This window comes from Gallus gallus, chromosome 1, assembly GCF_016699485.2.
Source record: "Gallus gallus isolate bGalGal1 chromosome 1, bGalGal1.mat.broiler.GRCg7b, whole genome shotgun sequence".
In the NCBI taxonomy this organism is placed as follows: Eukaryota; Metazoa; Chordata; class Aves; order Galliformes; family Phasianidae; genus Gallus; species Gallus gallus.
In genome coordinates, this window is record NC_052532.1 from 6621395 (window position 1) to 6647606 (window position 26212).

At 36.2% G+C, this 26212-nt stretch overlaps 1 protein-coding gene across 17 annotated transcripts in view; it reads right to left on the minus strand.

Annotated features, from left to right (window-relative positions):
• Positions 1–232: 232 nt before the first annotated feature.
• The window catches only part of USP6NL (USP6 N-terminal like), a 110639-nt gene continuing 84659 nt past the window's right edge, over positions 233–26212 (minus strand). For 11 of the 17 annotated variants that reach the window (XM_040700781.2, XM_046942463.1, XM_040700779.2 and 8 more), the window contains 11 exons: positions 24555–24662; positions 21822–21931; positions 19574–19622; positions 17655–17775; positions 16092–16186; positions 15804–15869; positions 15621–15720; positions 13860–14012; positions 9990–10030; positions 7543–7627; positions 233–3796 (listed from right to left, as the gene is read on the minus strand). In XM_040700781.2, the coding sequence (XP_040556715.1) occupies positions 2355–3796; positions 7543–7627; positions 9990–10030; positions 13860–14012; positions 15621–15720; positions 15804–15869; positions 16092–16186; positions 17655–17775; positions 19574–19622; positions 21822–21931; positions 24555–24662 (2370 nt within the window). In that variant the 3' untranslated portion in view covers positions 233–2354. The remainder of the gene's footprint in view (positions 3797–7542; positions 7628–9989; positions 10031–13859; positions 14013–15620; positions 15721–15803; positions 15870–16091; positions 16187–17654; positions 17776–19573; positions 19623–21821; positions 21932–24554; positions 24663–26212) is intronic. The other 6 variants (XM_015296018.4, NM_001030840.3, XM_046942485.1 and 3 more) reach the window with 1 other exon arrangement.

Sequence of the window (26212 nt, forward strand, 5' to 3'; positions counted from 1 at the left end):
GCAGTGTAGTAAACTATAATCAATAACCTTGTTACTTCTGTAATAATGCGAAAGCACTGTATAGATTGCATCCATATTGCTTAGCCTAAAAATAAACGTGTACAAACAAATAAAATGCACCCAATACATATATAGACACGACTCGTTTATGAAAAGCAATCATTTGTGCTGAGAAGAGCAAAACTGCAGTTTTGAGCTAATGAGACAATGAAAAAATAAAGACAAAACAATAGAAGCTTAATTATTATTATTTTAACATGTTAAAAATACAGTCACATCAAAATAGGATACACAGTTATAAAACTGTTGCAGATGACATAAGAAAATAGTGTGCATATATTTTATATATAAAAATCTACAGTATTTACTACTGCTGATACATATTTTGGAGCTTCGTGTTGCTTGCACAAATAAATTGTACAGCTTTGTTATGAATTACAGAACCATCGTTAAACACTGAGATTATTACACTTAGCCACAATATTATATACATACATTTCTAAGCTGCTGTAAGCAATCAGAACTAAGGTAAGCCCAAGTCATATTTATCTTCACCATTTTAGAGTTTCAGTGTAGTGCTTTGCTACCGTTACTTCGCTGCAGTTTGCAATCCTTAAAATATAAAATTGCCCAGTTCATTAAAAATTACATCAGACACATCATATACACAAAAAGTTTTTGAGATATACTAAGTAAATGTTACTTCCATTTGTAAAAACTGTTTTACTTCTGTACCTTAAAACTTACAGAGCCAACCTGCAGCAATAATAGGCACTAAAGCTCATTCTTTAGAGGAAATAAAAAATAATCCACTTCTATGTCTTTATTTAAGAAATCTTACAAAACAAAAGATAATAGGACAACCTTCTAAACCATCCAAAACTGATGGTGATACCAATGCTTGGTCCTTAAGCTTCAGAAAATCTCTGCTAAGCACTCCAAGGACCTCTTCTGGCAAGATCCTTATCTGCCTCAACTCCCATTGGCTTCAATGAGAGGTCGGTGCATCCAGCACTTCCTACCCGGCGCTCATCCTACACGGGCCACTTTAACCTGCATTTTTGTCACCCCCATTTCACAGTCAATGAAAGAAAACACAAAGCAGAAGAGGCTGCAAACACTCATTAAAAACATGTTACCAGGAGTCTAAGCTTCCTATTAACAGTCAGGTTGATTTTAGAGTTAAAAAAAAAAAAAACACATTCTCTCAGCAGCCCATGCCCAATCACAGTCATGAGTCTTCTGGCTCTTTAGCAGGGGGGAACAAAATAGAACTGACATGACAAAGCTTAAGAGAAAGGACACTGCATATGCACACGGCTCAGGGGATATCAAGTCACAACCAAGTCTCAAACTCCTGCATGTACTTCTTGAGAGCGTCGAGGAGCTGGTAATTCTCCAATACCTATGAGATTTGGCCTTGCAACCAATTTGTTTAGTCTGACAGCACAGCATGGCAAAAAAGTGATGGGTGCAGCACCATTTCTAGATGTGGCATTACTCTTACTGCGCTCCAATATTTTGCATATATGACATTCTGAAGGTAGATTTAGGTGCAAAGGTAAAAATTATCCACTTTCAGTTCACCTAAGAAACTAGACACTGCCCTGAATTTTAAGCACCATTTCTTAGCCAGATTATAAAGACGTTTTTGGCTTTCTGCTCTTGCCTGTCTGCTCCTTCTTGCTGAGGGAAATGACAAACAGTAGTCAAAGGAGAGGAAATTAACTCTCACATAAATTTTAATTAATAATCCCAAAGTATCTCTCCTGCCCAGAACAGATACAGGGATACTGAGGCAGATGTATAAAAATGACAGAAATTCCCATTCAAAATGAATGGCTTCTCAAATAAATTATAAAGAAAAATTAATACAAAATAAAAGTACTTCACAACCTCTGTCCAAAGTTAAATGCATTTACATTTAAACTCTTTAGTTCTTTTCCATATGCATTTGTGTATGTAAGCGCACACTCACGCACACACATACTTAATACAGTGCATTAACAATGTCAGTCAAAATAAAACTCGCAAATGTGTTAGGTTTTAGGCAGAAAGATCATAACACAACTTATTTCAATTTGAGGAAAAATGACAGTATTAGCCATACTGTGTATATGATCTTATTGCTATTGCTATGTCAATGTGCATCAGATCACTTTCAATAGCTTCAATGCAAGTCTAAGAACTCACCTAGCCTTCGGTGAAAAGTCTGAAACATCTCTGAAATAGTGTTGTTAATTTTGCAGAGTCACACGAACTGTCCACATTTCATAGAAGATATGAAGTGGACTACTACTAACACAGTAATGTATAACTAGGTATGGATCTTGCCATTTTAATAACAGACATTCTCAGAGAAGCACAGATTCATGCACAGATAATCCATCATTTCTATTTCGGTAGTGTTGGACTTGAGCTGATGGATTTGAATATTGGTACTGTGGTGAACCATGCTCTTCAAAGGTTGGTGAAGTCCTGTATCTTATTGGGCTATCCACAGAAACAGCAGGAAGACTATGGTCTTGAAAAGGTGTTGACTGAAAATGCTGGTATTTCTGGAAATTATCCAAGTGGCCCTTGTTAACGTCTTGGCTCCAGGGCTGCCTGTACGGTTCATGTCTATACACGTAAGCAGCATCTGGCCACTTTCTGTCTTCTGGTAAATAATCCACTGGAGGCATTATGAATTTGACACCTGCAGGGGACCTCAAGTTGCTGGTGTAAGTATCGACAGGGGCTACGTCTATCCGAGTAGGGGCTGGTGAAAGAGGATTTTGGCGACCGGCAGGATAGGAATTCACTTGTAATTTATCAGGAGAATAATCTGCTGAAATGAAAGAGCCATATGGCCTACCAGAAGGGCTGGTTCGATTCCCATGATAATGAAGAGGTATAGAACTTGTATTGCTTATGCTGGAGATATGCTTTGGAGAATTTCCATGATAAGTAGGAGGATTGCTATAGGAGGGCAGAGGCTGCTTTGCATTTAGTCCACGAGGTGGTCCATCAGACTGCATTGAAAATTTTGGAGATCTGGATTGTGAAGTAAAGGTATAATTGTTGGACATTTTTAATGGAGCAGGTATTTTTTCAGTTTGTTTTCTTGGACTATTAGTATATGCTACATGCCTAGGACTCTGTGGATGAACTCTCTCAAGCATCTCTTCAACAGGATTCTCACTCTCATTATCAGCTTCTGGAACGTTGTCATACTGTGATGCATTAGACCCTCGCTTACCTTCATCAGCATCCAAAACCCTCATCTTTTGTTTTACATTCAAAGGCTGTGTTTCTGTAGGACTTGGTGGTGAGCTTGAAACAGAATTATTTATTGGCCTTCCTTTCACCTCTGCAGTAAGTTTCATAGTCTTTTCAATAATTTTGCTATCAGATGGTTTATTCCACTTAGGTACAAATTCCCTTCTTGTATGTGAAGTAGCATTAGAATTTTGGTTAGCAGCTGCATTATCATATTGTTTTGAGTTGTCTTGCCCTGTTGGTTGAGGTTTTCTTCTGGCATCAACCTCATTTTTAGGCTGACTACTCTGAATGTCTATTGGGCGAGACTTCTGCTGTTTTAAGGAAGGTTGTTTTTCCAGGGAATTAATTCTTTTTCGGTTATTTGGTGCATTTTCTGATTCTTCTACAGGAGACGGTCTCCTCTCTGTCCTTCTTATTGTTTGTGTACCAGTGCTATTTTGTCCATTAAGCATTGGAGTGAAATTAAGCATAGCAGGCTGAGGTCCTGATGGAATTTGCCCCAACGGCTTCTTTGGAAATTCATCTTCTTTACCTAAAATAAGAACAGTAATAACATAAATTCACGTTTGAACAGAAGTCTTCTTTGTTCTGTTGGTCATGCAAGCAAAAATAACTAATTCAATTATCTAGGCCTCTCTCTGGGTCACCATTCTGTCAAACCTAAAAGGTATTTTATTGAGACTGAACAAAGATTTTGTTTAGGCTCTTATCTTAACCAGTTATTCTAGTCTTTCCCTCTAAAGCTCATGCATTACTGGTAAGCTTTTGCTCCTTGATGACACTGTAGCAAAAATAAGTAAATAAAAATCATTTCCCTCCATAATATTTTGGCTGCATTACCTATTCTGCATGTACCTCCTCCCCCCAAGCACTGTCCCCATCTAATTAAATAAACCAATTTCTTCACTTTAAAGATCCTTTCTGATATCCCTCTTCTAATCTATCTTCAATTTGCTCATTTTTTACTGTTTGCCTCTGGTAAACCATGTTCTCAGCTCTGCACTTACATGTACAACCTCTCTAGTAGACATTTTGGTACTTCCTCTCACTACTTTTCCGGGTAGTTAACATTTATTAACATCTACACAATTATGTCTTTGTTCTCCCTCAGTCCTTGTTTAGAAAATGCCATTCTTAGTATTCGAAATCTACACCATAACTAGAAGACACTAGACAGAATCATCATTTTATCCAGTTAAGTTTTCTATCAGAAAAATTCTACATTGATTTCTCAAGTGAGCGTTCAATGGGCAAATCTCACCAAATGCTAACAGCACCATTTACAGAACTCTGACACCTCTGGTACGTTCTTCCATTCCTGAGTCCAATACATCACAACAGCCAATGGTTAGCATCAGCTATGTGGGGACTCAGAATAACCCGCACTGCCACTACAGAAAGAATAAAGATGTGTTTCATTGCTGAATTTTGTTTGTAGAACAATTTACATCAAATTTTCCACACCAGACTCTCCTTAGCAGTCAACACCCTTCATGATCTTAGCCAAAGTCTTTTATCACATCTACTCGCACATAACTTCTTTAATTGTATAATACATTACTTTCCCCATTACAAGTAGAAAAGGTCACATACTTCTCATTACATTTATTACTCTGAATTTTACTTGATGTTCAGCATTTCCAAAAACAAACAACCTTTTAAAGCAGCATAGCCAAACAAATCCTACTGTGCACCTATTAGCAAAAGCTCTACTGTAGAGAGGAAAAAAATATGGCTACCCTTAAATGTTATGCAAAATAAATGATGTAAAACAGATATAAATAAGTTTAATTCCTTCTCCTTCCTCCCATAAAACAAGAACCACCAAATCTTCCTCCATCACTGAAGAGCTTGAAGTTACTTAAGATCTTGAAAATTTTAAAGTTAACATCACTCTTTCTAGTTATTTGTAATTAAAATTCCCTTTAATTGTCTATAAGGGTTCATGTGAGTACAGACACACAAACATCTCTATCCCTGATGTGAGTGCTGCACTAAGAAAGAGAGCCATATTCATTTTTACAGTCAATAGTATGAGTTCAATCACTGGTGACTGGTTCATGCTAGAGGTACACAGAGGAAAGCCAGCAGCCAAGGTCAGTGTTATTTATTGTAACAGCATAACAAATTATCATCATGGATCAGTTGCTATATAAACTAAATGAAAACTTACAGTTTGTGCCAGCTAGGATGTAGCAAGAAGACAGCAGAGAGAAATACAATGATGCTATGTGTCATGACAAGATAGCTAAATAAAGAGTACTTAAAAAATATAGCCTCATTTTGCCAAACAATTAAACTACCCTTCTCTTGGTATTCAGAGTCTTCACAAAAGGATAAAGTTCATACGGAAACATCCTTTCCTTTAGAAAAACACAACTTCAGAAACTTCATTTTATATATAATAAATCCTGCCTACCCAGGTTTTCCATAGAAAAAACTTTCCAGTCTTATTTTTCCCTAGCTACCCTCAGCTCAATTACAACCATACAAGTATTAAGATATACAAATCTAATCTCTTACATTGAAAGTACTCCTGGTCCACCTTGCTATACCTTGGCAAACAAAATTACTTATGAAAAGCCCCTATCCCTCCAAACGTAAGATTCTACATGTTAACTACTCTTATATAATCACACACCTGGCATACTTTTCTCTGTGATGCACAAGATACGCAAGAGTGCTAAAGGTTATGTTGTAGGGCCTTAGCATCAGGCACCAGTGAGTAGGTCTTGGAAATAAAGCATCACAGTTTGTTCTCCATCTCTGTGGGGTCCCATGATTCTCAAATCAGGCTAAAATCTGAAGCAGGGATCTGTAGATTTGCACTCCCCAGCAGTGCATCACTAGCAAAACAGAAGATGAATGAGTCGCATGGATGCTGCAAATGAATGATTTAACAGCTCTGCAACATACTCTCTTCTGCACCAATCTCTTCAAAATTGTCCATTACTGTCAGTTTGGCAAAAGGCATTTGCACCATTTAGGTTCCATTTGCACTCACAAACACAGTGGCAAGCAAAACTGAAGATCCTATCTTCTAAATAAAACTGAATTTTGTCCATAATAAATATTCCCAATACTGAAACTGCATGTTACAATGCTTTCAATCTTCCTAATCCTAGTTGTTAAAATAGCGTGAAGAAACAGTACTCAAGGTACATGCCAGATATTTGTCATCTAAATTACACAGAATACAGCCTTTGTATGCTTCTACATGTATATCCTCGATGGCAGTTACAGTATGCTATTAGAAAATGGCTCCTCAGCATCTGTACTTTATTTAATTTCTACCCGTGTGTACCATAACTATTTTAGTAAAATGATTTTTAATTCCATCCTTGTAATTCAGCTATTCAGGCTATATGAAAAAAAAAAAAAAGTGAACACAAGATCAGTTGCTCCAGTTCCTGCAATGCTTCCTTCATTTGTACAAAGATGTTAAAGGTATGAATGAATTTCCTTTCTTCCAGCTTTTACTCTCTAAGAAATGCACACAGAGCAATATGAGATCCTTTGAAATATACTTGGTCATACAATTAAGGTGGGTTTTGTGGGAGTGTTTGGTTGTGTTGTTTTGTTGTTTTTTTTAAAAAAAATTTCACACACTTAAGGTTTCTTAATTACCATTAAGCTCTAATAAAACCCAAGTGAGAACACTGTAAACGTTCTTACTGCATTCTACCCAGGCTGCTTTGAAGACTGCTTTCTGTTGTCTTTCCTTTACATTTGAGGGTAAAAGGATGCGTTACAATTAGGTACACATAGTCCACCCTGTTTAGACAAGGTATGTTATAACATGAATTACAGGTGAGAAGTAAGTATCAGAAGTCTTAGCATTTCTGCTGTGAAACTTTCAAAGCTTGGAATTAATTCACATACTGAGCAATAAGCAAAGTGTTCCAAGACAACAATAGTTCATTTAGAAGAAAACCTTTGCACTCCAACAGCACTATATCAGGCCTCTACCTGTTAACAGGCTGGTAATACTGGAGATTGGAGTTGGCACAGAAAGCAAAATTATGGTACAATGTTTATGTGTGGAGGGAGGGGTCAATGAGGAAAAGAAATACAGCTCTAAATCTTAGCCACAATGCTTCCACAGAATTTGTTTTACCTTGACCTCAGGCTGAAGCAACTGAGAAAGCTTGCTTAATCAACCACATTTACAACTGCAACGTTAGGAAAGGCCACACTGCTAGTCATGCTCAGTTGACTAGCCAAAGCTACAAAGCACACGCTTAAGTCTGTTTCAAGAAATGTTTCAGCTCTCTTCACCTCCTGCCATAATAAACACTGGAAGGAAAGAAGTGGTATAAGGGTCCATGGTACTGCAGCACAAGGACATCCTCCAAACTGCACACTTCCTTAAGGAAAACCAATTTGTTATATTAAACTGAAAAATATATATATATATTTAAATCTGATTTAAATATAGAGATACATACATATGTAGAAGCATGCATGTAGCTGCCACTTCCAGTGGAACTACCAAAGTACTTTATTCTTTAAATTTCCTGAAGTTTAGAAAAGTCCACACAATTGAACAGGTAGAAGATAACCACATCTACAGCATGCACATTAATACAAGCAGACATTCCTCAAATGCACAAAACAGCATGCAGTCTATGTCTATGAATGCTCTAAGCAGTCCACTATTACCAACATTGGGAAGAAAAAACCATGATGCTACATGCAGGCAAGAAAGAAAGAAAGAAAGAAAGAAAGAAAAGGAATAGAAGCAAAAAGCAGAGGAAAAGAAACCACAATACAAAAGCAAATGTAAGAAATTAAATCACAACAAACATCTCTACTGTTAAGAGGTACACAGATACCTTGCCAGAGAAGCGTGCAAAAGCACCAGTTCTTCTGACAAGCTGCGTATCTTTTATCTTCCCATTTTCCACTCCAAATATGTCTAATGCCTCTCATGCAGCTCTCAGCCATCATCTTTTCTATGACAGCTGAACTCATTGTTCACATTTCTGAGATCTGAACATGCAGAAATTTTATTTGGATGTTTTCAAGGGCATTATATTGGATCTATTTGTTCTGTTAACCCTTAGTCTGAGCTAATTCACATTAGAGGCATACCTTCCTGTCTGAAGCTATACGAACAGAGGGGCTTCTGAATCCTACTAATAGTACTTCTGGAACAAGTAATCTTCTGTACAATGTATGATGTTTACATACAGTGCTTAAAGGCACTATAAACTAGAATGTAAGACAAAGCTGTCCAGCTCAGGTGGTAGTTGTTTTGGCAGCAGCCTCCACAATCAGACATGCCTTTATCTTTTGAAGCTAACTGGGCAACCAGATTTTTTCCCAGGCTGACAATATTAGCACAAGATGCAGAACTGCATCTTCTGTCCCCATATTCCTTCAATAAAACAGCTTCCTAGATGCAGTTTAGTTACTGACTTTCCCCAAAGACAAACATAATAGCTTATGTTAGAATTTACAAAGCTGGCACAACAGGATTTTCTATTTTTCATTCAAAAGAAAGGTAGTGATTGAGTTGGCTTGTATATAGTATAGTATAAAATAAGCAAATGACAAAGAAAATAGGGTGAAAACGTGGGAGAAAGAAGAAAAATGGAAGTGGAGGGAATTTAAATGGAAAAAGAACAATCAGGTGCTTGTTTGCTGCTGATAAATATATTACCTAACATGAAAAGGAGCAAAGCAAATATAAACAGATCTGACTGCTCTCCAAAAGATAAAAAAATTCAAGTCATTAAAGAAAGTTTTGGTCTACTTACTCCTGCTCTAGCAAGTCTTGGTCACCACCCAGTGGAAGTCGATCTCAACTACAAGACTTTTACAGATAATTGCTTCAGGAGGCATTAACAGCCTCATGCATTGAATAGCAGACATATAATTGGAGTAAAGTGCTTTAAGTGCTCTCTCTGGTGAATAGCAGCCTAGTCCTTAATTTCAGGACCAGAATACATGCACTCTGACTGTTCTAACACAGTTTTCAAGGATGGTAATGGTCATAAAAACAACTCTTAAAATGACATCTTGATATTTTGCATTTATTTTCCATCAGTGACTTTCCATCTTACTTGTTCAGTTTACAAGTCCAAGTAAATTTTAAAGAAATTTAAGTGCCTGAACCAAAAGCTCAAACTGTCGCCTGAAAGTCACTCTCTCTTCCTCCTCTTTTATATGCCAGGAGGAGATGCTCACATGAAATCTTGCTTGACAACTTGATAATGGTAGAGCAAAATACACTCCTTGCCTTTCCAATACTAGGTCACTTTTGTAATACTGACAGTAACAAAAAATATTTTATAAACATCTACATTTGGAGAAATAATAGAAATGTCAACAAACTTGGTCACTGAGGTGACACAAGTTTGTACACTTACATTTCTCTAAAAAAAATCTCTAAAAAAATATTTAAAAAATGTAGAAGTAATCTCTTCAGTTTTTTTATCCCTAACTCCATGTTTCTTCCAGAAAATACACTTTCTTATGCTATGAACAATAACTAACAGAACTATCTGCATCATATTCAACAAAAGCATGCAAGTTTTAAGCAGTATTTTTTAAATGATGCAAAGCCTATGTCCAAGACCACTGAAAATAATATACTAATTATATTAGTATAAATTTTTAGATGCCACTTTCCTTCATAACACTGTAAGCCCATATCACACAAGAATCAAGGCAGAAAAATTAGTTGATTAAAATATGAAGTGCATTGCATAAACTGCTACTTGTGTGTTCTTCAAGAACATGTGAAAAATCCAAAATTCCTCTGAAACAAAACACAACCAAAAGAGATATACCATCAGAAACACAAGTCAAGTTGACTTACATATTTGCAATATTTTGGCGGTCAAAAGATGAATTAAGAGCAGAAAACCAACATTATTCAATAGAGCATTCATATATTTCTGCACTGTCACAGGTGAGTATTTAAATTAGATAAACACGCATAAAAAGCACTCATAACAAATTTACTGAAACATACCTCTAAAGATAAGTAGCAGGTATACATTTACCAAATTAAGATGTAAAATCCAAATTTAGCTAATTGCCTCCAAATACGGAAAAGACTGGGAGAACCAGAAGAATGTAATCAGTTTAATGCAGGTGTTTCCAGGCACTAAAATAGTTCAGATGATCAAAAGAACAATGGCAGATTCCAAATTAGGCATTATTTCCTTAATTTTAAGATGTAAGACCTTTATCTCTGACTTAAGGCCTTCTCCATTGCTGTAAGGTCTAATCAAACTTTTATTTAACAAATAAAGTCCATCCCAGGATCTCTGTCCTCTCTTTCCAGAACACCTTGTATCAAAATGTGGGGCATTTTAAGAGTTTTGCTGTTTGTTTAAATGAAAGACAAGAAAAGGATCTGCATCAAGAAATTCTGAACAACAGTATATGCCAGTGAAATTCTTTTCAGCATCTCTGAATGAAGGAAGAGATTTGTCTACCGTGCCTCAGGTCTGGCTCCTTGAGAAGATATATACTGGAGTCGTGAATTTAAGTGACTGTGCTGTTCAAGAACCTGCTGTGAAGTAGACACCCTTCATAGTGTTCCAGTCAACCTAGAAAATACTAATTGTCTTTTCTACTAAATCTGCTTGAGGATATGTCAGAGGAGAAGTACCTTACAGAACTATCTACTGCATAAATGTCATAGCCTGCCCCTCTGAGGGCCTGACAATAAGCAGCATGCTTATCCATTCAGATTTCTGTCTCCATACGGTCACCGGAACATACATGCCTACCTCGGGTTTTGAGAAGAACAAGTACTGAGCCATAATCTGAAAGCCGCAGTTGCTAAGTACAGACCATCCTACATAGATCCGTACTTAAAACAAGAAATTAGCAGAGAAAGGCATAAAAATCTGTGGTCTGCTTTATGTAAAACAGTCCCAGTACTGGCAAAGGCATTTAACTGACATCCAAAATCAGGCTGATCAATACAGCTGTGCTCCTGGAACATCAAATGTTCTGGCAGCACACCTTAAGGGTTTTATCAGTGACAAAGTGTTTAACAAAGTCCCTTCTCTCCTCTGTGCTCTGAAGGTAAAAAGGAACTCCTTAATACAGTAGGAGAAGCCATGGAAGAAGCAAGCCAGAGAAAGCTACATTAGACATAAGTAGCCATCTACTTTAAAGTAACACAAAAATTACCTCTTTTAATACTCTACCACTGTTTATTAGGGTAGGAAAATCCATACAGCCTAACAAATGATGCCAGATGGAAAATTCCACAGAGCTCAATTAGCTCTCTGCTATTCCAGGATGACTGATACTGAGGCAACTGTAAGATGGAGATATTTTTCGATCATTCATTTTTTATTTTATTTCTTAGAGATGTAATTGTTGCTCGATGCAAAAAAAGTGTGAGACAGGAAGTAGTACTTTGATTTCAGCTGAGAAAATAAAAATAAATATCCTTTTCTCAGGCTATAGTGAATACTTAAATGAACAGTTTGGTACTTTTGTGCATATTACTGCATGACATAATGATTTCATAAATTTTATATGAAATTAAATGGAAAACTGTAAAAAGAGACTGAAGGTAGAAAAGAGAGTAGAATGAGACAGATATGAGCAAAGCTGAATGTCTATAGAATCTGGAGAACTTGTGCAAAAACATTCAAAATCATGGCTTCCATAAGATGACTCCCTGTGTCTCATACAAGGTACCACTTTGCAGCCTTTAATATCACGTACAGCTTCCTTTAATTGTTTTGCTAAGACTCAATATTCTCAATCAAAATTTCACTTGAAGGCTTTTTATATTCTCCCAAAATAAAAACCTTAAAACATAAATCAGTTGGGAACTGCCTGCATTTATTTTTTTGTATTTCATTCAAGAAAACTTGCAGTGAATTCTGTATTTCCCACAGAAACTCTCATCATAAGTTGTGTCTATGTTATTTTTCAAGGTGGAAAAAACATGAATTACATCACATTGTAAACTACAAAATCTCCCATAACTCTTCAGCTACCACATTTTCAAGTAGAAAACAGACAATCCACACTGGTGAAATTTACTTGACTGCATCCATGAACTAAATATAACTTGAGTTTCTGAAAGGCAGAAAAAAATCTTCACTGTTCACATGCAATCACTGATAACTCAGTATTTACAGTTTAACAGAGGGCACTCCGATACACCTATCTTCCTCTACCACGATGGGTTGGAATTGAAGCTAAAAGACAAAGCTGTTCATTAACATATTTACTCACATCCAGTCACTGTGATCAAGCATCAGCTGAGACAAGATGTCTAAAAAAGGCTGACAACTGAAGAGCAGTGCTGAAAAGTGCAACTTGCTCTAAAGAATAAGAGAACGTTGCAACCTAGCTTAGGAAAATGGAGAGAAGAAGGATGGGAAAGCTGTGATTAGAAAGGAGAAGAAGGAGCATGAGCAGTAACATGAAGAAGAGCTGTAGACTACTGAAAAAAATTAAGTATATGAATTGGAAGAAACAAGAAAGACAAGGAGACAAGTAGGAGCAAGACTTAGACCTCTATTTTGGGCAGGAGAAGGCATAATGGGGGATACATTGTAAAAAGTCAGAATGAGGGAAAAGCATAAGAATGTGGAGCAAGAGAAACTGGGACAAGAAGCCAAGGTGATGGGAAACAAACACAGAGTGTCTGACTGCATGTCTGACAGACAGATCTGCTAAGAACCAGAAGAAACATACATATATTTTCCTGATGAAGAACCCTGAAACCCCAGTACTGCATGCCATAAGTAAGGTGTACTGAAACAGAAAAATGAAGTTCCATAACGAAAGACCTTCAAGAGGAAACTGTCACTTGACTACATAGGCAACTTTTATTCTGACATTTCTTAACTTCTGGAAACTAACCATAACAACTTAAAAGTTAAGACTGCTTCTGCCATTATTATTATTATTATTTTTAATTTTAAAACAGGTTTCTTTCTCACGTACTACTTTACAAATTAACAAGGATAAAAAAGAACTAAGCATAATCACAACAAAATTCAGTTCAAATACTGAGAAAGGTGATCGAAAAGGTGATAGAATCTCAGTACAGGAAGAAGAGAACTTACAGACATTTCTTAAGTAATGTCCTGAGAAACAACACTCACTGCTCTGCAACTGAACGCAAAGCATGAACACAAAGGGTGAGCAAAAATGAAGAAAATAATTCACTTAAATACCCAGAGGGTATATCACTTGCAAGGAATTAAAAAACTGGATTGGACCAACTATTTGACCTGATGTTTGTTTCACAGCTATCCAAGCTACAGAATTATTTGTATTCTGACAAAAGTGTTGCTTCAAATAATTGGAAACTGTGATATATCCATTTTATACATCAAAGTTATCAGATCAGGCATGTTTTAAAATGCTGTGCCATTAGTGTGTAATCAGTAAACAAAACAGTGAGCAAAAAAACCCAGCAAACTCATGAAATGAAGGGTGTTGCTTCTCAACTGTAAAATATTTTGGAAGAAGTAAGTATGCACTGATGAAGAGACAACCATTTCCACAGTCTTTACCAGAATGAATTAACACTTTAAAAATGGACAAGGCATAAAAAGCTCCAAGTATCTAAATCTGCTTCTGTACAAATATCTTACCAGCTACTGGTAAATCCAACTTTGCTCGTTTCAATTCTGATATAGAATTTTGGAGCTGTTCTATTACATAGTCATCTTCATAGAAGAAATCCTTAGCTAGAGTCTCCTGAAGAAATTCTACAAGCTCTTCCATTTGTAATTTCATCAGATGTTCTACATAAGAAGAAAATACTATTATAAATAAAAATATCTTGATTATGAACATAACATTTCAAAAATGTATGTACAATATCAGATGCTTTTGTTGTTAAAATAGAACAAAAAAGGCCTATTTATTAAGCAGAAAATAGAATTCTACACTAAAAATCTACAAAATGCATCAGAAATTCACTTGCAAATTAATACAGAAATGCTTTCTATATAGGACAATGTTTTCCAAAAAGGAGCATCTTCTAAAAGCTAAATACAAGCCACCTGCCTTTGGTCTGCTTATGTTATGTCCAACAGTTTTTGATCTTCATTCTTCAGCCTGCATCCCCAACTTACAAAACACTGGTATAGATCTTTACAATATACATCATTTATTTAAAAGCTTTCAGAAGCAGAAGAACAGTTTAAGGTTTGACATTTAAGGTATTCTCATTCACAACTGAATTAACTTCCAATGAAATGGTTATGGCAGTTCAGAACCATTGCTTCAGGCATTATTTGCCACTTCAATTAATTCAGGTCATATTCTGAAAGCCATTTTATAGTTATCAGATTATTTTTCCTTCCCATTTTACACAGCTGTAAGGCCATGTTTCCCACACAAACGTTTTGCTTTCAAGGCTGTAACTGCATGCTTATACAGTTTAATAAGGATAAGCTAGTGAGCAAGTGAAGACGTCAATTCTGCAAAGAGTTCCACGTAGACTTCTAAATTTACATAGAGTCAAATGATTTCACTAAGAAAATGCAAAAGTACCACAGGTAAATGGTATCGAACTACAAGGTATCACCCAGAGAAACATCTAAAGATATTGAGAAGCTAACATCCATTCTCAGAATTGGAACTTTGTGTGCTATGGGAGCAGGCATAGATGGGCAGGCACTATGGGCAGGCATAAATGCCTTGGACAATGCTTTTGTTCAAAACTCCAAATCTTATTTTTCCTGTTGGAAAAAGATGGAAGAAAAGACCATTCGGTCAGACCACTGAAATTCTGAATTTTAATGACATTCTTGGACAAACGGCACTATAAAATTATATGTAACACTGGTGGTACATTGTTGCTGAATTGCTTGCTGATAAGAGTTTCAGGTATTTACAGGCACAAAATATCAGCCTTTTTCTCTCTGGATTCTTTTAACACTTTTTTTAAAACTTATAGTGGCTAGAAAGCCATTTACAAAGCATGCAACTAGGACATTTTTTGTCCACTTTATAACCAGCAACAAAGCTCAACCCAGGTTGATGTTTAAATAACTTTCTTACTTTTCTGAGTAACTTACATTAAAACACAAATACAGCAGAATATAAGTTTTTAAATTTGTATGGTGTGACTATATTTGTCTAATTATTTATGATTAAGTAAATCAAGTACGATTTTGGGGCAACCATAATACCATCTGGAAGCCCACTGCAAAGATGGTACAATTATTCTTTGACAATCACTTACGTTAATAAAGGAAAGATTTTGCTCTGCTTATTCATAAGGAGAGAAAAACACTTGTCATGAATTGCACAAGGCAAAGAAGAAACTAAGATTTTTCACACAAAATAAGAACAAAACTAGCAGAAAGCCTATTTAGCATTCAAGCACTCAAGAGATTTCTCACTTCTGTGTATCTTCAGAATTGTGTACGACATAGCAGTGAGAACCCGCTCTCCTTCAAGTATGTAGATATCCCATATCCTGAGGCTTAACATAAAGGGAGTCTGCAATGAAAGAATCAAGAGTGAAGACAGTCCGTTCAAACCCACAATTAAAAACAGAGAAAGAATATGGAAAACATACTCACGCGATCAAGGAAACACTGGAAAAACCATTTTGTGGTGTAAAAGCTAGTGGACATCTCTTGAGAGTCCTGTAAAAACCACAGAATTTTTAAAAATATTCATAAAAATCAAGTAACACTTAATAACGTCCATGTAAAAAGGCTTTATTCAATGGCCTTGTGGCCAATGAAATCAATATTTTTTGGCTACATGAAATACTTTGTTTTAATCAAACAAACATGATTTCCATCCTTACAGTTTTTCTTCATCCATTTCCAACCTTAATAAATACTGTTCTTGTGAGTACTTACCAAATGCTGCTTAAGTTTGGACAAAAACTTATTCAGTATTTTGTCATGATGTTCTTGAAACCTCAAAAGTTTCGGAAAACCAGGAATAAAAAAACCTAAGAAAAGAAGCCAACCATGAAATGAAATGTGTTTATTTACTATAAAGACAGTAACATGTTAAATAAATAAATAAATAAATAAACAAGGGGGTGGGAGGTGAAATACAGAGCTCTGAGAATATTGATCTTGTATAGACCACTGGATCTGAACAGACATTCATAGCAATATTCTCATGTCCGTGTATGGATATGCACATATTTCTGCTTAAGCAACTACAGTAAAACATCACTACCTTCCTCTAGTGACTATTATTAGGTTAGTAATGGTAGATAACATCAGTCTGAATCAATCCTATGCTTGTCTCACTATAAGTCTTCAAATCTAAAAAAAAATATCCTGTTTAATTGACTATGGCATCTTAAAAATGTTGCCTACTTAGAGCTCCCTCCCAGGTAGCAAAATCAGATCCACTGATTCAATATATAATGAATTGATTTAAACTCATTCCCCAAGACATCTAAAGTTTTCTGTGATCACTGAGGAGCTCAACGTTCAACACAGCTGTATTTTTATGGCTTTTGATTACTACTAGATCTAGAGATACAGGCTTATATAAGATTTTCTTAGTCCGTGTTATCTTTGTGTAAAGCTCCAAGCAAGTCTTTGATTCCTTATAAATTCACATTTCTTGTATGACATTGATCCCTGTTTCAGATAACTTTTTTTTTTTTTCTTGACCCAGCACACTGGGTTAAGAACACTGAACAGGATAGGAAGCTACCATGGTATAAGAATGTCTTAATGGAAAAGGAACCCAGAGCCTGCTGGGAATTTAAGAAAATTAAAAAAATTTAAAACCCACAACCAATTTCTAGATACTGTTCTCTTTTTCAGGTGCCCAAGAACTACAGCTTTGTGAACCACTGTGACATTAACACAAGATACTGGAACTCCCAGAGCTGTTCTGTCCCTGTAGGTATGCAATATGCATAGGTCATACTAAATTTTACATGGAAAGAGAGGATAACCAATAATATAAGTGTAACAAGACTGAGAGTGCAGGAAATGCCGTGTGAGGGAAAGAGAAAACCAAGGGAACTCAACGTTAATGCTTACAGTGCAATTTTTTAAATTATTTTTTTATTTTTTACTATGGATTCCTGTCCTGCCATGTGATAGAATAGCTGCAGTGTTATTTAACACATGCTGTATTAGTTTTCCACTAGTATTTTATCGCTATATAGACATCTACATAATCAGCATTCAACTAGTTACATTCCTTTAGAGCTTAAGTGGAAGAGCAACATCTGATTTTCATTAAGAACTATTTGAAACCACATAGAAAAACAATTATTAAAAACTATGTGAACTTTGGTAACATCCAATGGCATCCCAGTATAAAGCTCCAATTATGTTTTATATTGAACATAAACACATAGCAGCATGGTTCCATTTTCAAATAATTCACAACTTAAATAATCAGGTTGAAATCTAATATATCCTAAGTAATGTGACACATCATACCATGCATAGCATGCTTTGGACCCGAGAGAAGTTTCACCAAGGCCCAGAAGGCATCTTCTTCATTCATGTACATTAGGAGTAAAGCTGTGATCTGGCTCATTCCCTGACAGTATCCAACTTCCTGAAAATTACACAGTGAAAAATATTAAAATCCCAAAAGCAGAAGCCCCACACCCATGAGCTTTTAGCTTTTTTTGAGCTAGCATAGCAAAGAGGCTTCCTGTCTTGATGGCATGCAGCATTCCCTAATTATGGCACCACCACAAGCATCTGAATTCTGAATATCTAAAATACTGATAGATTGAAGTGATGATGCTCAACAATTCATTTGAAAAATAACCACGAACTCTCACCAGAACTCTCTACCAATGCACTAAATCAGGTTTAATACTAATAATTTCAAGTAACTAGAACATCTCATTCCAGAAAGGATGCATTTTCCATTTAGGTGCATTTGGGTCTAGAGAGGGGAGATATTCTTCTGACTTGTTTTACAATCAAGGCACCGTCTGATAAACATGGCAGTTTTCAGGAGTGACCTGAAACTATAATCCTGTTCAAGTTTAGCAGCACACAGAAGGCAGACGTAGTTAAACATGAAGGGAAAAAAAAGTCCTGTTCCAATGCTAAATTTCAGCAACTCCTCTGCTATTGACTTTTATGGCAGGAACCAATTGTCACTATCATTTCACTGCTCAGGTAAGTCTGTTGATAAAATATTTAGGAGAATGAATTAATAGTTGAATAATCTTTTTCAGATTTAAAAGTTCTTTTTAAGAACTTTGTTCCAGAGATAAAAACAAAGCATAAGAACTGCGACACATTAAGAAGAAAAATACAATAACATTAAGGCAAATTAAAAACTCACTGCAGTATTCCCTTCATCTGTATTGTAACAGTTGACTTTAAACAATACTTTTCATCATACAGCTGGCAGACATTAGTCTAATGCTGCACAAAAAATATATAAAGGAGATCCTTCCTTCCAGAGTTTTCTCAGCACTTACACTACCAACAAAAAGCTTAAGACAACACAGGAAATGAAAGGTGACAAATGCCTAGCAGTGTAACTTCATTTATGGGCTAAATAAATATGAGTGGATCAGAACTGGAAATAAAAGCCACATTTCTTAGAACTCTGAACATTGAAATGAAGTGATACTTAAGTAGAATAACTGCTCAATTCCGCTCCTACTCACAACTTTGGATATTTTCACATTGAATTGTAAGGAGTTGCTGATGGATGGAAAATGAAAGCTGTTCCAAAGTGATCAGAACAGGCACAGTGAACAAGGGAATAGAGCATAAAACAAAATTAAATCTGGACGTAATAGCATTTCTCTATTTTTAACATGCAGTCAAAGGACATTACAAAATAAGTAAGCCCCTAACCCTTATGATTTGTCCAGAAAGTCTACTTCAAAAAATCCTCATTCAGAACTGCAGTCAAGACCAAATTTAGTACCAGAATGTACTTTAACATATACACTGGAGCATTCAAATCCTTCTATTTGTTAGAACTATGAAATGTCTGCTTACTCCTACATGCACCTCTCTGTAGTTTCTCCTCCCATCATTTAAATGATCTTAATTGGAGGCAAGTAATATAATGGGAAGAAATAGCAGTAGTGTGAAACTCCAGCACAGCACAAATTCATTATTCTTATTGAAGACTATACTTAATCTCAGTTAAACTCCATGTACTGTGCAGTCTGTCTGCTAAGACATTCCTCATCAAGATTCTTTGTTTCAACTTCAGTAGCTGAAAACATGTCAGCAGACAAATCATTTATCCCTCTGCATTTCCAAAAGTCTCTGAAATGTGTTGTGGTTTTGGGGGGAAGGAGGAAGAGGATGCAGAATTGCAAATAAAGTTACAGCACATCCAGAGAAACTGAACATGAAAGTACACCACTTACCGTATTATATATGGAATATGCAGCTAAAACGTGGAATAAAGATTGTTGCCTGGAGAAACAAGAGTAGAGAAAGAAAGTGCTGTAATACTGGGTATTGTAAAAACAGAAAAACATAAAGATAGTTAACTGTATTTTGGAAACTTGTTTCTCCAATTTAATTTGTCTGGCTCGAAAGAGCAGTGATATGTGCTTCTGATTTTAAACCAACATTATATTTAGCACTTTTCTGATATTTTGCTTGTTTAAAGATTACAAATTAGATCTATAATAATCTGAGATGCCAGTGGTGTCAGAACATTATTATAGCAAATAGGAGATTTGAGGCATACATGTCAAACACTGATTTATTCAGAATGACAGACTTTAAACACACCATACCAAATTCCTGTTTGCAGAACACTAACAGCTGTTACTGACTGCAAACAGTTACACAGAAGAGACAAAACACAAAGTGGGTACAAAGGTGTTTTAATCTCGGCACCCAAATTAATAGCTGCTTTAGTGACTGCTGGTCAAACAAGCACAATTCCAACTCTCCATCCTACACTCAGTCCTTCAGAGTATATCAAACCCTGCAATTCTAACAGTGAAGTACATATAGAGCTTTGTCCTTTGCTTTCTATAAAAACAGCTTAAGTCATCTTGCACAAAGCTGTGAATGTAGCAGGACAAAAAAATATAAACTCCACGCTTCTCAAATTGGAACATCAAAATAATGGAGAATTCTCATAATATGTTTTTAAACTCACACCTTCTTCCTGTGATTTGATGGGAAGGGAATTTGGAAATGTGAATGCCTCCTTTCAACTACAACTGCTAGAGTTTAACTCCTGAGTCTTGCATATTATTATGTCCAGTAAAATTCCCTCTGCTCGTCACTGATCAAATGTACAGACAGATATTTGAAGATTATAAAAAGAAATCTTGAGCAAAAGCTGCTTATTTTCTGTTAGGAAACAGGATGCACATTTGGAGAATTTTACCAAAATATCTAGAGATGATGGCTTTTTTTTTCAGTCTCTTGCAGAAATTGAAGCTTACCTACCCTTAGGTAACAAAAAGAATGTAACCTAAGTACTAGTTATTAATCTTCAGCCTTATTTTACAAGGACAGAATGGTATTAAACAGTTTGGTTGCAGATACCATCCATGAGAACCTTCTGTGTTCAGTTATGGGAATTTGAACTATATGAAACCCAACATAAGAGCAAATCTCATTCACAGTAAGACATAAAAATAATGGTAATCTTAGTACTATTTACACTAGATGGTACCACTGAAGACTTGTAAAAGAATGACCCCTCAAAAACGTACAGTTCATCGAGAAGTCAAACAAGCTATTGATTTACCTGGGAGACTTTATTTCATTGCTATATGGAATGATTTCTCAATTTTCAACCACATCACTGGAAATGTATAATGCATGTACAGTAATTCCAAGTTCTATTCCAAGTGTGAAATTGATACAGCCAAAGGCTTTTCCGTACACTCTGAGGACATGCTCACAACACTATCTGTGTTAACCCCAAACCAATGGGGTAGTGAGCTTCTGCTTCAACTTAAAATGTATGGGTTAAAACTAGTTGAGGCTCAGATGCAATACAGCCATTTTTGCATGGCACTGTGTCAGTAGTACTGAGAGGCAAAGCATATCAGCTCCAGTGTAGATAGCACAGTACAAACATATCTAAACTACAGTGTCTGCACAGAATAGTGCTCACAGCTTTGGGAATTTCTGCTTTGTACTCCATCCTGTTTTGCAACCATCACAGAAATTTCCCATGCCTACTTAGAATTTGTCTGCAAAATACCTAGAGGAATAATACAGGAAAATGTTTCTTTTATTATCACATTAAAGCTCATAATTCTTTGAGTATTGCTTTTTGAAAATAGTACGCTACTGTAGATGATGTCTTGGAAAGAAAAAGAGACTAAAAGTTTTCACTATCCTTTCCATCTCAGCAGGGTGCTGATGTGGCATGCTAGAAACAATCACAGAATGGCTTAGGTTGAAAGGAACAATAAAGATCATCCAGTTTCAGCCCCCTGCTGTGGGCTGGTTGCATTGGGTACACTGGTTGGCTGAAAGTAACTGTTTGGCTTTGTAACAGTAATGGTGATTACCTCATGGCACACAGACAACTGTGCTTTGAAAGTCTGTAACTCACATTCAACATTCTTTTGCAAATCAAAGCAGTTTGAGGCAGATCAGAAACCAATTATAAAACAAAACTTCTAATTTACTTACTTAACACCGTATCTGTCTCGAAACATAATATGATCTCTGTATGTTCGATTTACATCGAGATCAATTTGCCTAATATCTGGTGAAGACCCTCGTGCTTGACACTTCAATTTCTAGGAAAAGAATAAAAAACATAATTTACAGTATTAATCTTCTGTTCCTTATTGTAAAAAGGAGAAACCTACCTAACTGTACACTTAAACTCATGATTTAAAATCTTTAACATACAATGGAAACTCAGAAACTCATTCAAAAATATACATGTATATATACATATACAAATTCTACATAGTCAAATGCACATTAACACAGTATAAATGTACAAAGACCAACCCCAGAGCATACACTTTTGTGACAACATCCACAGCCAGACCCTTATGCTTCAGCATTTCAAATTTCTAATTGCCACTTCTCACGTAGGTGCATGAGTGGAGAAAGACAGCAAGTGAATTTCACTGCTCAGGATCAACAACAGCTCCAGTCTGGACCTTCCAGAAATGACTGAGGATGGTTTTCATGCTTTTGTTGTCTTTTTCTCTAAGTAGAAGAAAAAGTTACATCGCTGCCAGTTACTATCTAAATATAGATAATGGACATTTCTGGACATTTCCCTAGTCATTTCCTCTGACCTTCTGTTTTAACCAATTTAATGGTAGAATAGCTCTACTTGCTTTGATGTTTTACAGTTAAGTCAAATTTTGCAAATGAAAACTTCTGGAAGCCTGCAAAGGTTGGACTGCCTTCTTACTTTTCACACCTAAAGTAATTTTTTCTTGACATTCACTCATTCATTCATGCTTCTGTCCCTAAAAGTCAAGTATGTGAGACATTTCTATCTGTATTCAATATAGCATTTTCAAAACATTATGTTGGAAAAGGCATTTTTATAGAATATGATGGGTATTCATAAGGTAGAATTCTACAGCTTCTAGTTGCAAGAAAACAAAAGGTTTAAAGTACTAACATCCAGAGTGATTTGTCCTCCAGACAGAAAAGAAGGGATCAGAAAGTTTTAAGATGGTATGAGGACCCAGAGCCCATGATTCACTGGAACTACAGGAAAAGAAGTACCCTGAGTCCTAGTCACGAAGAGAACCTCTAGACTGGGCACCTAAGGTCTTGGAATCAGAAATGTTAAAAGATAAGGAACTGGTAACTTCCCTGCACCATGGACTGCAAGAAGCTGTCTAAAGCTTCTTTAGCATGCCTAAAACCATGCATCTTCCTTCTAACTTTCATGTGTGCAATTTGTAAATGAGAACTATTATGAGTATTAATATCACTTCAGGAAATGGGAAAAGTGGAGAGCAGTTAAATGAGCTTATCACAAATAAACAAGCTAGGATTATGATGGAAATAACTCTTTCTACTACCATATTTGAACTACAAAGACACTTTTTTTGTTTTGCACTAAATGGCATCAATAATCTCTTAATATGAATTAACATTTTTAAATGCTTTTGGTTATACCCACTATTCTTTCCCACAGCTACATTACTCAGCATGAATTCCATTCTATCCTTTCTGGATCTGCCTCTAGTCTCCCTTATGAAGTTAAACAAAATCTAGTAGTTAGAAAGAGCAGCCTGTCAGACTAAGGAGTGATAAATAATTCAAGAAGAAGATAACAGAGACCAAAATTTAGATAACATCAATGCCAACATCGATCTTCTTTCATGACCTTATGAGATTCCATGTCTGCTCAGACCCAAAGTGTCTGCTCCTGAAGAGTGCCATAAAAATCAAACCTAGCAATGCATTTCCTTGAAATTCTGGACATTTCTTCTTAAAAGGCAGTGAACATATCTGTTCCAGTGGGAAAAAAATTAAATATGTTATCTCTATCAATGTTATCTTACCTTTCTGTTCGCTATACTGTCTTCCTATAATCTCCTAGCACAGAAAGACTGAGAGGAAAAGACAATGTGACAAGATTCAGTTTCCCTTCTGCCTAACTTACTGGCCTGCATACAAACCTCAGTCTACAGTTTGGGATCTGAAGTTGAGCTCAGATGGTAATCAGCACACCCATAGAAAAAGCAGAGTTAGAGAAGAAAATTTTAGAGGAACATGACCAGAATAATTCAAAGGAAGCTTTAGCTGCTACCCAGTGTGTGGGTGGGGACTGAGGTGGAACACATAGCTTTTTCTTTACACTCTAAGTAGGAATAGGCTTAAGTGGTCAATTTTTTGCCTGTAGCCTTCAGTGGGTAACACCTCAGTATTAGTTACACCTCTGAGAATACAACAAACTAAATGACAGTACTTTGTAACAGACATCTATGCTTCAACTCAGAGATATTATGGCATTAACTTTGCCAGCTTGCTCTCCCAGAGGCCCCTCTTGGCTTTAACAAGATAGAGAAGGCAACAACTCCTCACCCCCTTGAGAACACTACAGACTCCTTTTACTGATATTCAGCTGATGTGGCCTTTCCTCAATGGAAATTTCTCAAAGAAGAGTTGTCGTTTCAGAGGAGAAGGGTTTTATCTTATATTGTTTCACTTTGCTTTTAAAGGGGCTTTAACAGGGATTTGAGAATGGGAAAAGAAGAGGAAAGATCAAATTAATTACATCAATACCAGAACCAAAAGATAAGCTGGTAAAATGCTTTCCAATACATGGAAGAAAAAAAAAGAAAGAAAGAAAGAAAAAGAAAGAAACAGTGAAGTTCAAAGTAATTTGTATTCTTTTGTTTTTAATTTTAGTAGTAAGTGGAAATTCTAACAACTCACACTGTACAAGTCTTTCATTTCTTCTTTCATTTTAGGGACATCAAGTAGTAAAGACCAAACTTGCCCTCTGAACTGCAATGGGATTCCTTTATAAATTCTCCTGTGAAACTGTAAAAAGAACAGAAAACATAAATGCATCACAATTCACAAAGTTCTGAATAAAAGAAATGGTGACATGAAATGCGCTAAAGACAAAAAGGCAATTTTGTCAATTATGCTGGCAAAGGGACAACCGGCTGGGGAAAAACCATCTCAGTCTCTTGAGTAAGAGTCCAGCGATGTCTGCGTTGATAGAATCAGCAAAGGAACAGAGAACAAAAAGAACACACAAGCAATGCTTACAAATCAAGATTTCAGTATGTAGGAAGACCTATCAAAATTGTATTGCCTTTGCTATGCAGCATTTATTCTAAAAGTACTGGAAAGAGAACTCTAAATTTGATAATACACATGGAAAAACAGATTCTTAGCAACACAAGGTTTCAGGACAAGCCACAAATAACTCACTATAATTATAACATATAAATGGGAACGGTGAAAGGCAATCAGCAGTACTGCAAAGCTCTAAAAACTAACAGTACAAAAATGCGTTGCTGATTTTTGCATTCTTGTAGAACTGCAATGTATGTGTGTGTATCACGAGCACGAGCTTGCTGCAAACACAGGGAAATGCCACAAACTAAAGACCTCAGACCGTATTTCTAAATTAACAAACAAACGTTTCAATATGCATTTAGGAAAAAGTATTTGCATAAAAACAACACATAAAAGATATTCCAGCTATAGTTTCTAAGAATACAGAATGACTTTACAACACCACACAGAATTCTTGGCTGTGAAACTGAACATCAAATTCCTTGTTCCTGACACAGTCTATACTGACACACACAGCTTGCATTAGAAATGGGTCAGAAGGGGACAAATCAGTACCTGTGCAAAGCCAAAGCAGTTATATAAACTGTCTATCTCACGTCAGCCTTGCCTCTGACATGTCACTGCTCTTCCATTTTGATTCAGAGGATTGGTTCTCACCGGGTTTATTTGAAAAAATCAGGAGCACTGACAACTGTCTTCCTAGCTTCTCTTCCAATTTGCACTTCTTTTTGCTACAGTGTTTAGGAGCACGAACATCTTCTAAACAGAGAAGGACAGGCTCATTGTCTTGAGTCTTGGCTTTATGTAGCTGGGAGAGACCCAAGGTAAGCAAGGCCTCACACAATGAAACCTTACTCACAATTTTTTTTAGCCACACACAAAGAAAAGGTTATCTTCCTGAAAACATGGCTGAGCAAAGGAAAATCAGAGAACTCAAAAAACAAAGGTGTCTCTAAGGTCAGACAAAATCCATGTCTGGACATAAGAATGCCTCGCTCTTACACAAGTTTTTTGATGGTCATCTAAGGGAAACACAACCTGGTAGAGTTACAACTCTTTTCTGTTCCTTATTTAATTGTACAAGATAGTACAAGACAGATCCTGGAGGCCATCCACACAGAAAACATCAGAGGTGTGGCCCTTTTAAGGAAGCTTTGGTGCTTTAATGCTATTAAAATTGTTTAAGTAGCAACATGTCTAGCAGGAGCATAACAACATCACTCCAGCTTTTTCCTGCAAGGATGAAGAATAAGCCACAGTGCTACAAAGCACACTTCTACAGA